Below are 13,916 nucleotides of genomic sequence, written 5' to 3'. Positions count from 1 at the left end.
CAAGGGAAAGATGAACGGAGCAAAGTACAGAGCGATCCTTGATGAAAACCTGCTCCAGAGCGCTCAGGACCTCAGACTGGGGCGAAGGTTCACCTTCCAACAGGACAACAACCCTAAGCACACAGCCAAGACAACGCAGGAGTGGCTTTGGGACAAGTCTCTGAATGTCCTTGAGTGGCCCAGCCAGACCCCAGACTTGAACCCGATCTAACATCTCTGGAGAGACTTGAAAATAGCTGTGCAGCGATTCTCCCTATCCAACCTGACAGAGCTTGAGAGGATCTCAGAGAAGAATGGGAGAAACTCCCCAAATACAGGTGTGCCAAGCTTGTAGCGTCATACCCAAGAAGACTCGAGGCTGTAATCGCTGCCAAAGGTGCTTCAACAAAGTACTGAGTAAAGAGTCTGAATACTTATATAAATGTGATATTTCTATTTCTATATTTTTATACATAAAAAAAAAAAAAAATCCTGTTTTTGCTTTGTCATTATGGGGTATTGTGTGTAGATTGATGAGGAGGAAAAAACAATTTAATCAATTTTAAAATAAGGCTGTAACGTAACAAAATGTGAAAAAAGTCAAGGGGTCTGAATACTTTCCGAATGCACTGTAAATTCTTGCAATTCTACACATTTTGCCATGGGAAGTAAAGAAAATGTTGCAGTTTTAAAGCAAGTTTCCTGCAATTCTACTCATTTTGTCTTAGGGTGAAGAGAAATGTTTGCAGTTTTGAATATGATATCTGAGTTAGAGTGCCTAACAAAATCAATGGGGTACCCCTGTTGGTAATTTGACCATGATTACTACAAGTAATAACAGGACCCTCGATGTGAGAAACTTAAACAAGTCAAACTAATATCATTGAAGAGTTGTTCACTTACACGGTAGAGACAATATAGTCCCTGTAACAGGTTGAGTTTTGCTGATGTAATATGCTCTTTAGGAATCATGCAGAGGTGAAATCATATATTTTTGGTCTGTCATTTAACAGACGCTCTTATCCAGAGCGACTTACAAGAACAATTAGGGTTAAGTGCCTTGGGCACGTTAACATATTTTTCACCTAGTTGGCTCGTGGACTCGAACCAGCAACCTTTCAATTATTGGCCCAACATTTTAACCGCTAGGCCAGTTTTTGAGAATTGTGTTTGTTTTGATTAATATTGTTGTATTTATTGTATGTTCATGTTCACAGGGCTTCCTTGCAAATGAGACCCTGGTCTCAATGGTGACCCACCCTGTAGAAATAAAAGTAAAAAATAAAAATAAAATCTAAATGTAGTAGATGTATTTGAGTGTGTGGTTGACACCTTTCATTGGTAGAGTGATATAAGTGTCATTATGTCAGAGCCCTGTATGTTTCCAATATGTGAATATGTTAATGTGTGACTTGTGTACTAATGTTCCAGTTTTCCCTACGTCATGTTATATATTGGGTTGTGTTTGTGTATTTCTATGCTGACGTCTCTAAATGAATTTCCATGTAAATGGACAATAAAGTATATGGTATCGTAGCGCAAACAGGACCCTCTGGAATATGACAGAACAGCAACTAACTAGATTTATAAAAATAAAAATCTAATCAAATGTTTGACAACCTTGATGAAGCTGAGAAATAATGACTGTATCGAAAGAAGAGGAGGCCCAACCAACGTGAGTCGAGGTGCAAAAAATATAATCATCATTGCAAAGGAAAAGGCACAACACTTCCTCGCCATTAAAAATGATTTGTTTTATTTAAGCAAGGTTAAGAGGTAAACGTTTCAGCCTTCAATGGCCTTCATCAGAATAATCACACAAAGGGAATGGACAAGTTCACACAGGGTACGGGGAACACAATTAGACAATTAGGGAGAAAACTCTCTACAGCTGGTGGTGCTAATGAGAGAGGGGGTGGTAGACTATACAGGTTGGTCCTCAGGGTGATGAGTGAGGAAGTTACAGAGGGTCAAAGATCATACCTCCCCAAAACTGCTAACCTCCCCTATTATTGGTAATGGTGAGAGGTTACATGGGGCATTACTCTCAAGGTAGCAGGCTGGCTGAAAAACATCAAGGGGGATGACTGGGTCAAAATACTGTAGGGTGATGTCTGCCAAATATTATGTGTCCCCTACAATGTGACTGGCTCCATCAACCTGAATAATTACTTCATAATTCAGTTTAGATGGACATTTTTACAAGTCTATGTAATGTTCCTATGGAATGCCATTAGTGCATCCACCATAAAGATATGCCATCTCATCAACTGCCTGACTATCAATTTTCTTATGCACTGGCCAAATGACATATGCCGTGATCTGTCCTGTAGTTTCTCAAGGCCTTCCTTCCAAATCTTGTTTCGTTCTCTCGACTGGAAGGATGGAGGAGTTTAAGGATGGGGTTTGAAGGGGAGGTGCTGGCTGGCTGCTTACACTCACCGTTAGTTTTGTGTCTTATGATAGCTAGCTTGTTGCAAGTCAGAACATTTATCAGAAACACAACCTCTGTTTGGAGTCTCGGCTTCCGAGGCTATGTCTCCTGAGGTTGTGGATTATGGTCCAATCTGAGCACTGACATCAATCAAAACAGTTAGTCTTGAACAGTTATCCTATTTCCCATGTAAAATAGCCTTTGGGTGACCAAATCATCACCCATACTATATTTTCCCCATTTAAATCCTCAGTTGATAAAACGTACCTTTTTCTCTCATCTCTAACTATCAGTAAGAGTGAAGGACAGGCTAGGTGGCCATAGCAACATACAAACATGTAATACATTACATCATGTTTTGACAAATCATTTGTTTATCCAACCATTTGTTCATTTGTGGGCTTGTGTGTGTGTGTGTGTGTGTGTGTGTGTGTGTGTGTGTGTGTGTGTGTGTGTGTGTGTGAGTGTGCAGAGAGACGCTGGGGAGGGGAGTGTGTGTCAGTCATTCAGAGATAAATAGAGAGGCAGAGCTCAGAGTTTGTCAGAAGGCTGACCTGACAGGGTCACACACAGGACCAAGCAGGAGCAGGACCTCAGCATTTGGACCCTTTATTACAAATGGAGACACATGAAGATGTTCAATACTGTTTTCAAGACAGAAACTCTTCTTGCAGAAAGGCTTTGCTATCGACATCTATCTACATAACACTGTACATCTTCTTCTCATTGATTTCAGCAGTTACAGTATTTTTGAACATGCTGGTGATCATCTCCATCTCTCACTTCAAGCAGCTCCACACTCCAACCAACCTGCTCATCCTCTCTCTGGCTGTGGCAGATCTCCTGGTGGGACTGATTGTGATACCATTGACGAATGTAGCATTAATGGAACCATGCTGGAATTTTGGGGAATATTTCTGTGGGTTTTATTTCTATATCACTTGTTTGTGTTCTTCTTTATCTGTGGGCAGTTTGGTCTTGATATCTATTGACCGTTATGTTGCTGTGTGTGATCCCTTAATGTACCACTCTAAAATAACAATAACAAGAATTATGTATTGTATATCCATTACCTGGTGTTTTTGTATCATATACGATGCTGCTATTGCAAAAATATTTGTAAATGTACAGGTACCCAGCAGGTGTTTGAAAGAATGTTTTATTGTAGAAGGGTCAGTCTTGGGTAATATAATTGACTTTGTAATTACAATGGTTGCCCCGTGCTCTATTATTATAACACTTTATTTGAAAATATTTGTGGTGGCCAGATCACAGGCCAGAAAGGTATTTTCAAAAGAGGCTGCCAGTGTGTCTGGTGTTAAAACTGTACAGGCAAATAAGTCAGAAAGAAAAGCAGCAAAAACTCTAGCTATTGTTGTTTTCACCTATCTAAGTTGTTGGATTCCATTTTATTTTTATGTACTTTTTTTTTTCATTGACAATTTATCATTATTTATCATCAGCTGTCTGCCACTTGCTAATTCCTTAATTAATCCAATAATTTATGCTTTATTTTATCCATGGTTCAAAGTAACAGCTAAACTTATTTTAACTTTGAAGTTAAGATGTTCATAGTTCCTATGCTTTTATTCCTAAATATGACACACATAGGTTTGATATGTTTTGTAATACATTTGTTGTAATTGCTTCTTTCATGTAACAATACACTGACATTATTCATCTCAGTGTTGTCATCATAGATACATGTGGTGGTGATACAGAATTATTTGGATGGATTGGAATGGAATGACTTGGAGAAGGCATATGAAGGCATAAGCTTGTTTTATAAAATACATTGTAGTCATTTAGGGTTGTATATTCCAAATACCAAAGTCTGTGGTTGTTCCATGTTATTTAATGATAAAAAGGAAGTATTCCAATAGTACATTCCGAGGACGTCAAGATTCATTCTATATGTTGTTTAACATCTCCCTCTAGTGGCTCAATTGGGACACAACGCCTTCATCAAGTGTGGTAAAGTTGAAATGTACAATAATGCATGATATCAGATAACGTCCAAGTCTTATCTCAATGGTGTATTGTGTAAGTAGTTGAGGGTAAAATGCAAGAATATGCAATAATGGGTAACACTTTATAGTGTTCCGTAATAAACCATTTGTAAGGCCTTTACAGTTTGCTCACCATTTATTAATCATTTCTCCCACATTTGTTAAATGTTAGTAAGCTAGGTATTTTCACATTTATAAATAACTACTCTATGCATGAATTATTAAACACAACAGCGCAGGAGACCGCAGCAAACACTTCAACCTCAACATACTGGGTATGAACACTACAAAAGTTGTTTATAAATGTGTGAATAACAAGCTTACTATAAATAAATGTGTGTTTAATGATAAATTATGAATAAAATATTTACTATTTAAAGCTGCAATATGTAACTTTTTGGGTGACCCGTCCAAATCCACATAGAAATATGAGTTATAGAGCTGTCATTCTCATTGAAAGCAGGTCTAAGAAGCGGTAGATCTGTTCTATGTAAGCTATTACTATGTTTCCCATTCTTAAGTTTAGTTTTGTACTCCTTGGCTGCGTTGCTGATGGCAGTGTAGATGGCTGAGTTACCTTCTTTAGAGCCTGTACCATGTACAAATCATTTTTGGATTTGACATCAAAAGTTTAATATGAGGCGACATTGTAGAATGCCACGTTTTATTTGAGGGTGTTTTCATTTGTAAATTAGAACACCTTATGTATCTAGTCCCCCCATTTGAAGAAGCCATAAGAATTTGGACAACTTCACTTGTGGTGTATTAAAGGGAGTAACCCTTTAAACATAATGTTCAGTTAAATTATGTATTTAGATATTGGTTCCCTTACCCTGTAAGCAGTCTAAGAACTGCTCTAATGAGTGACTACAATCCACCCTTTGGTTTAAGTAGTCACTGCCAACAAACACGAATGTTAGCATTTTCAGACAAAACACGTTACCACTTTCAGCACACTACTACAACAGTGTGACTGTTTTGGAATAAAATGTTCAGTATATTTCCTTTAACATCCTCTGTGTTGTGTGCTTATTGTTTAACCATTGATATGTTCTAGGTCATTTTGAAACCTTAAGGAGCATCAGGTACTGCTGGAATGTCTACCAATGGCATGTCCATCTTTTTGTGAGAAATTACACTGGTCACTCAACGTTTATAAAGTATTAAGAAAGTATGAATAGTCTTCACTTTAGATTAGGAACTGCAAAAATACTTTACTAATGATTTGTAAATGGTTTATAAGGACATTTATTAAACATCTTATGAATGATCTTATAAATCATTATTACATACTATAAAAGTTGTTTCTAAATGTTTGAATAACTAGCTTGATAAAACAAATGTGGGAGTAATGATAAATGAATGATGAATAAACTATTTACTAATCCATTATAAATACTTTACTACTAGGTGTTATTATAAAGTGTTACCCAATCTCTATATTCATTCAGACTCAACAGCATCAGAGGGAGCTGCTCTGGCGTGACCCCTGACCCCTGACCTGGCAGCAGGGATGTTGTGAGAGTAGTGGTAGGGAGAGTACTGGTAGTGTTCATATCAAATAAAATAAAATAAAATTGTATTTGTCACATTCGCCGAATACAACAGGCGTGGGCCTTACCGTGAAATGCTTTCTTACAAGCCCTTAACCAACAATGCATTTTTCAGAAAATAGAGTTAAGAAAATATTTACTAAATTAACTTAAGTTAAAAAAATAAAAAAAGTTACAAAAAAGTAACCAATATGTTGAGGTTAAAGTGTCTGCTGCAGTCTCCTGCGCTGTTGTGTTGAATAATTAATGCATATGCTGTAGTAGTTATTTAAAAATGTGAGAATACCTACAGCTTACTAACATTTATCAAATGTGGGCATAATAATTAATAAATGGTGAGCAAACTGTAAATGCCTTACAAATCGTTTATTACTAAACATTATTATAAAGCGTTACACATAATTGCATATTCATACATTTGACCATCAACTACTTACTACAATACACCATTGAGTTAGACTTGGACGTTATCTGATATCATGCAGTATTGTATATTTCATATTTACTGCGCTTGTTGAAGGTGTTGTGTCTTATTTCAGCCACTAGAGGGGGATGTTAAACAACATATACACTGAGTGTACAGAACATGATTTAGACTGACCAGGTGAATCAAGGTGAAAATTGTGCATCATCAGTTTTTCCCTTGTTATATCAGTTTTTAAAAAATAGATTTGTAAATTAGTATAGCCAGCAGTCTAAACTTGTAATAATCATGGTCAAATTACCAACCGGGGGAACCCAAGCCCTTAACCAAATATTTACTAAATTAACTTAAGTAGAAAAAAAAAAAGTTTACAAAAAGTAACCAATATGTTGAGGTTAAAGTGTCTGCTGCAGTCTCCTGCGCTGTTGTGTTGAATAATTAATGCATATGCTGTAGTAGTTATTTAAAAATGTGAGAATACCTACAGCTTACTAACATTTATCAAATGTGGGCGTAATAATTAATAATAACCTCCCGAGTGGCGCAATGGTCTAGAGATCCTGGTTCGAATCCAGGCTCTGTCGTAGCCGGCCGCGACCGGGAGACCCATGGGGCGGCGCACAATTGGCCCAGCGTCGTCCAGGGTAGGGGAGGGAATGGCCGGCAGGGATGTAGCTCAGTTGGTAGAGCATGGCGTTAGCAACGCCAGGGTTGTGGGTCGATTCCCACGGGGGGCCAGTATGAAAAATAAATTATGTATGCACTCACTAACTGTAAATGCTAAATTGCTAAAATGTAAATGGTGAGCAAACTGTAAATGCCTTCCAAATGGTTTACTTCTAAAGAGTATTATAAAGTGTAACGCATATTCATACATTTGACCATCAACTACTTACTACAATACACCATTGAGTTAGACTTGGACGTTATCTGATATCATGCAGTATTGTATATTTCATATTTACTGCACTTGTTGAAGGTGTTGTGTCTTATTTGAGCCACTAGAGGGGGATGTTAAACAACATATACACTGAGTGTACAGAACATGATTTAGACTGACCAGGTGAATCAAGGTGAAATTTATAATCCCTTATTGATGTCACCTGTTAAATCCACTTCAATCAGTGTAGATGAAGGTGAGGAGACAGGTTAAATAAGGATTTTTAAGCCTTGAGACAATTGAGACATAGATTGTGTATGTGTGCAATTCAAAGGGTGAATAGGTAAGACAAAGTATTTAAGTGCCTTTGAAAGGGGTATGGTAGTTGGTGCCAGGGGAATTGGTGTGAGTGTGTCAAGAACTGCAACGGTGCTGGGTTTTTCACGCTCAACAGTTTCCCGTGTGTATCAAGAATGGTCCACAACCCACAGGACATCCAGCCAACTTGACACAACTGTGGGAAGAATTGGAGTCAATATAGTCCAGCATCCCTGTGGAACGCTTTCGACACATTGTAGAGTCCATGCCCCGACGAATTGAGGCTGTTCTGATGGCGAAAGGGGGTGCAATTCAATATTAAGAACTTGTTCCTAATGTTTTGTACACTCAGTGCATAATGATACATTACATCCTCAAAATGAATACTTACATACTATTTATCATTAAAAAACATGGAACAACCACAGACGTTGGTATTTGGAATATACAAACCAAAATGACTACAATGTATTTTATAAAACAAGCTTATGCCTTCTTATGTCTTCTCCAAGTCATTCCATTCCAATCCATCCAAATCATTCTGTATCAACACCACATGTATCTATGACGACAACACTGAGATGAATAATGTCAGTGTATTGTTACATGAAACAAGCAATTACAACAAAACAGTATAACATAACTATGTCAAACTAGGGAATAAAAACATAGGAACTATACATGCCTTAACTTCAGAGTTAAAATATGTTTAGCTGTTACTTTGAACCATGGATAAAAGAAAGCATAAATTATTGGATTAATTAAGGAATTAACAAGTGGCAGAAAGCCGGTGATCAATAATAAATTGTCACACACACACAAAAAAAGATGTATCAACAAAAATGGAATCCAACAACTTAGAAAGCTGAAAACAACAATAGCTAGAGTTTTTGCTGCTTTTCTCTCTGACTTATTTGCCTGTACAGTTTTAACACCAGACACACTGGCAGCCTCTTTTGAAAATACCTTTCTGGCCTGTGATCTGGCCACCACAAATATATTACAATAAAGTGTTATAATAATAGAGCACGGCGCAACCATTGAAAATACAAGGCCAATGATTTTAACCCAATTTAATTATTCTACAATAAAACATTATTTCAAACATCTACTGGGTACCTGTACATTTACAAAAAAAATTATAATAGCAGCATCGTATATGATACAAAAACACCAGTTAATGGATATACAATACATCATTCTTGTCATTGTTATTTTAGAGTGGTACATTAAGGGATCACACACAGCAACATAACAGTCAATAGATATCAAGACCAAACTGCCCACAGATAAAGAAGAACACAAACAAGTGATATAGAAATAAAACCCACAGAAATATTCCCCAACATTCCAGCATGGTTCCATGAATGCTACAGTCATTAATGGTATCACAATCAGTCCCACCAGGAAATCTGCCACAGCCAGAGAGAGGATGAGCAGGTTGGTTGGAGTGTGGAGCTGCTTGAAGTGAGAGATGGAGATGATCACCAGCATGTTCAAAAATACTGTAACTGCTGAAATCAATGAGAAGAATATGTACAGTGTTATGTAGATAGATGTCGATAGCAAAGCCTTTCTGCAAGAAGAGTTTCTGTCTTGAAAACAGTATTGAACATCTTCCTGTTCCTCCATTTGTAATAAAGGGTCCAAATGCTGAGGTCCTGCTCCTGCTTGGTCCTGTGTGTGTCCCTGTCAGGTCAGCCTTCTGACAAACTCTGAGCTCTGAATGCGAAGCATCACGTCTGGAGGAAACCTGGCACCATCCCTACGGTGAAGCATGGTGGTGGCAGCATCATGCTGTGGGGATGTTTTTCAGCTGCAGGCACTAGGAGACTATTCAGAATCGAGGGAAAGATGAACGGAGCAAAGTACAGAGAGATGAAAACCTGCTCCAGAGCTCTCAGGACCTCAGACTGGGGCGAAGGTTCACCTTCCAACAGGACAATGACCCTAAGCACACAGCCAAGACAACGCAGGAGTGGCTTCGGGACAAGTCTCTGAGTAGCCCAGGCAGAGCCCTGACTTGAAACTGATCGAACATTTTACATTTACATTTTAGTCATTTAGCAGACGCCCTTATCCAGAGCGACTTACAGTTAGTGAGTGCATACATTTTTCTTTTCATACTGGCCAAGAGACCTGAAAATAGCTGTGCAGCGACGCTCCTCATTCAACCTGAGAGAGCTTGAGAGGATCTGCAGAGAAGAATGGGAGAAACTTCCAATATACAGGTGTGCCAAGCTTGTAGCGTCATACCCAAGAAGACTCGAGGCTGTAATCGCTGCCAAATGTGCTTTAACAAAGTACTGAGTAAAGGGTCTGAATACTTATGTAAATGTAATATTTCTGGGGAATTTTTTATACATTTGCTTACATTTCTAAAAACACGTTTTTGCTTTGTCATTATGGGGTATTGTGTGTATATTGATGAGGAAATTGTTTTATTTAAACCATTTTAGAGTAAGGCTGTAACGTAACAAAATGTGGAAAAAGTCAAGGGGTCTGAATATTTTCAGAATGCACTCAGTAAAAAGTACGGTGGAATAAGAATAAGGTATATCTATTTTGTATAAAAATATACTTATTTTGGTGAAAACTAAGATTTCATTGTTGACAAGACACTACATTAGTGATGAGTGTGACAGAAGGAGGCAGGCGCAGGAGGGTAATCACAGAATGCAGAGTTTATTCCGTCGTACACAAATAGCGCTGGATAGCGACAAACGAAACAGGCACAGGGGAAAATCTACCCCGGCAATAACAAGGTACGAGTAGCTCCACCGAGCTCCACTACTCTCACAAATAAACAATCACCCACAAAGACAAGGGGGCAGAGGGAACACTTATACACGGTCTAATGAGGGGATAAGAACCAGGTGTGTGTGATTGACAAGACAAGACAAGGAGGGGAGGCAGCCTCGGCGGAAGTCGTGACAGTACCCTCCCCTTGACGCGCAGCTCCAGCAGTGCGCCGACCCCGGCCTCGGGGGTGGACAGGAGGACGCGGAGCAGGGCGAGCCGGATGGCGACGGTAAAAAAATCCTGCAACAGGGAGGGATCGAGGATATCCCTCACTGGGACCCAGTACCATTCCTCCGGACCGTACCCCTCCCACTCCACAAGGTACTGAAGGCCCCCCACCCGACGCCTCGAATCCAGGATGAAACGGACAGAAACCGACGGGGCCCCCTCGATGTCCAGAGGAGGTGGAGGAACCTCCCGCACCTCAGACTCCTGGAGCGGAACAACCACCACCGGCCTGAGGAGAGACACATGAAACAAGGGGTTAACACGGTAATCAGGGGGAAGTAATAACCTATAAGTGACGTCGTTGATTCTCCTCAGGACTTTGGACAGCCCCACAAACCGCGGGCTCAGCTTCCGGCAGGGCAGGTGGAGGGGCAGATTCCGGATCGAGAGCCAGACCCGAATCCCCCAGTACGAAGACCGGGGCCTCACTGCGGTGACGGTCAGCGTTGGCCTTCTGACAACGTACGTCACGCTGGAGGTGAACGTGGGCAGCGTCCCATGTTTCCTCCGCGCGCCGAAACCAGTCATCCACCTCAGGAGCCTCGGTCTGGCTCTGGTGCCACGGTGCCAGAACCGATTAGTCCTGGCAGTAGGACCGCAGGAACCTACCCACATCCTGATTTACCCATTCCACCTGACCTCAGGGTGGAACCAGAGGTCAGGCTGACCGAGACCCCCAGACGTTCCATGATGCCTTCCAAACCTTGGACGTGAACTGGGGACCTCGGTCGGACATATCCTCTGGCACCCCTAGAGGAGACGTACACCCTCATGTCCTTAGCCAAGGTAAGCCACCAGTACTTTCCGATCAGGCAGCGCACTGATACCTGTATGACCAGAGGAGGGTGACTTGTGTGCCCAGAAGATCAGACGATCACGGATAAGAGCAGGCACGTACCGCATTCCAGCTGGACACTGAGGTGGAGATGGATCTGTGAGTAACGCCTGCTCTATATCCGCGTCCATCGCCCACACTACCGGGGCCACAATGCAAGAGGCCGGGAGTATGGGTGTGTTGTCTCTGGGCCTCTCCTCTGTGTCATACAGCCAGGACAGTACGTCTGCCTTCACGTTCTTCGTACCCGGAATGTATGACAGTGTAAAATCAAACCGGGTGAAGAATAGGGCCCACCTGGCCTGGCGAGGATTCAGCCTCCTCGCTGCCCGGATGTACTCCAGGTTACGGTGGTCCGGCCAGACGAGGAAAGGGTGTTTCGCATCTTCGAGCCAATGCCTCCACATGGTCAAAGCTCGGACACCAGCCAACAGCTCCCGATCACCAACGTCGTAGTTCTGCTCCACCGGGCTGAGCTTCTTAGAGAAGAAGGCACAGGGGCGGAGCTTGGGTGGCGTGCCCGAGCGTTGATATTGGACAGCGCCTATCCCTACCTCGGACGCATCCACCTTTACGAATGGTAGTGATGGATCGGGGTGGGCCAGTACCGAGGCTGAGGTAAACAGACCCCGCAGTTTGCTGAAGGCCAGCAGACCAGCGGAGCCGGGACGGCCCACCCTTCAACAGGGATGTAATGGGAGCTGCGACCTTGCCAAAGCCCCGGATAAACCTCCGATAGTAGTTGGCGAAGCCAAGGAAGCGCTGCACAACCTTAACCGTGGTTGGAGTCGGCCAATTACGCACAGCTGAAATGCCATCTCCCTCCATCTCCACACCTGAGGTGGTAATGCGGTATCCGAGGAAGGAGACGGACTGCTGGAAAAACATACACTTCTCTGCCTTGGCATAAAGGTCATTTTCCAACAGTCGGGCCAGCACTTTGTGAACCAGGGACACATGCTTGGCACGCGTAGCGGAATACACCAGGATGTCATCGATGTAGAACACCACACCGCGACCAAGCATGTCCAGAAACACCTCGTTCACAAAGGACTGGAAGACAGAAGGAGCATTCATCAAACCGTACGGCATCACCAGGTATTCATAATGCTGTCTTCCACTCATCCCCCTCCCAAACACGCACCAGGTTGTATGCAAGATGGCGTAGCAGTGCGGTCGTATTTCTGTCGTGTCCTCGTGTAAATAGACAGTTTTTTTGTTATTTGTCTATTTTGTATATATTTCTCAATTTTACTTTTTTACTTTTCATTCTTTAACTAAATATACTTTCCTGCAACCCGCCTCACCCAACGTGGAAAGGATTATATTATTTATTTATAACTTTTATCAAGAACCTTAAACTGAAACTAGTCTAGCTGCAACCGAATGGCTGTGGTAGACCGAATGGCCAGAGCATATCGGATATTCTGCCGGAATCACTGGACCTCTAACACCGGATCATCGCAACTAGCTAGCTGCAAACGAATGGCTGTTGTAGCCAGCTAGCTAGCTACTTACTATTAGCCACTGTTAGCGTCTTCACCATTGTCCGTGGCCTGCACTACCCACCAGCCAGCTCTAGTTCTAGCCTGGACAATTTGTCGGCCAGTCTGCACAGCGTGCAATCGACCCAGAGCATATCGGATTTTCTGCCAGAATCACTGGACCTCCAACACCGGATCATCGCAACTAGCTAGCTGCAACCGAATGGCTGTTGTAGCCAGCTAGCTAGCTACTTGCTATTAGCCGCCGTTAGTGGTCTAAACCATTGTCCGTGGCCTGCACTACCCACCAGCCAGCTCTAGCTCTAACCTGGACAATTTGTCGGCCAGTCTGCACAGCGTGCAATCGACCCAGAGCATATCGGATCATCACAACTAGCTAGAGGCAACCGAATGGCTGTTGTCGTTGGCTAATTACCGCTGCCCCTTAGCAAGCACCAGTTAGCCTTGAGCTAGCCTCGAGCCAGGCCCATCTCCCGGCTATCTACCTCTCTGTCAACCGGACAGGACCTCCTAGTGTTGACACGGAGCCCCGCCGATCCAACACGACTGGTCTTCCCACGAAATCGTCTGATGTGGTTTCAACAGGCTTCCCGTTACGACGTCGACCACGAAGATCCATCTGCTAGCCCCGGCCCGCTAGCACATGCAAGCCGTGCCTCTTGCTCGCCAGTGCTGTAGCAGCCCCCGAACTACCTCCGAACTCTCCTATTGCTGTTCACCGGACCTTATGATAACTCAGCTATACAGCTGATGTATGCTGGACTGTTACTTTATACAGTACCGCATCCTGTTTATGTTCAGCCTCAGCCCAAACTTTATCACCATTACCAGCTGTTGTCTTAGCTCTCTCGAATAACACCTGCGATTGCTTTATGCCTCTCTCCCATGTCAATATGCCTTGCTTATTGCTGTTTTGGTTATTTCTTATTGTACTATTTCACTGTAGAGC

General features: G+C 42.1%; 1 protein-coding gene across 1 annotated transcript; it reads left to right on the top strand.

The window, feature by feature from the left end:
* Positions 1 to 3,031: 3,031 nt before the first annotated feature.
* LOC311123128 (trace amine-associated receptor 13c-like) lies at positions 3,032 to 3,988 on the top strand (the record flags this gene model as incomplete). Its single annotated transcript, XM_084197401.1, has 1 exon — positions 3,032 to 3,988. One exon carries the CDS (start codon positions 3,032 to 3,034, stop codon positions 3,986 to 3,988), a length of 957 nt encoding a protein of 318 aa, XP_084053527.1.
* Between the last annotated feature and the right edge of the window lie 9,928 nt (positions 3,989 to 13,916).

This window comes from Coregonus lavaretus, assembly GCF_964263955.1.
Source record: "Coregonus lavaretus genome assembly, contig: HAP1_SCAFFOLD_313, whole genome shotgun sequence".
NCBI classification, from domain to species: domain Eukaryota; kingdom Metazoa; phylum Chordata; class Actinopteri; order Salmoniformes; family Salmonidae; genus Coregonus; species Coregonus lavaretus.
Note: the sequence above shows the minus strand (reverse complement) of the source record. Positions and strands in the feature narration are given on the sequence as shown.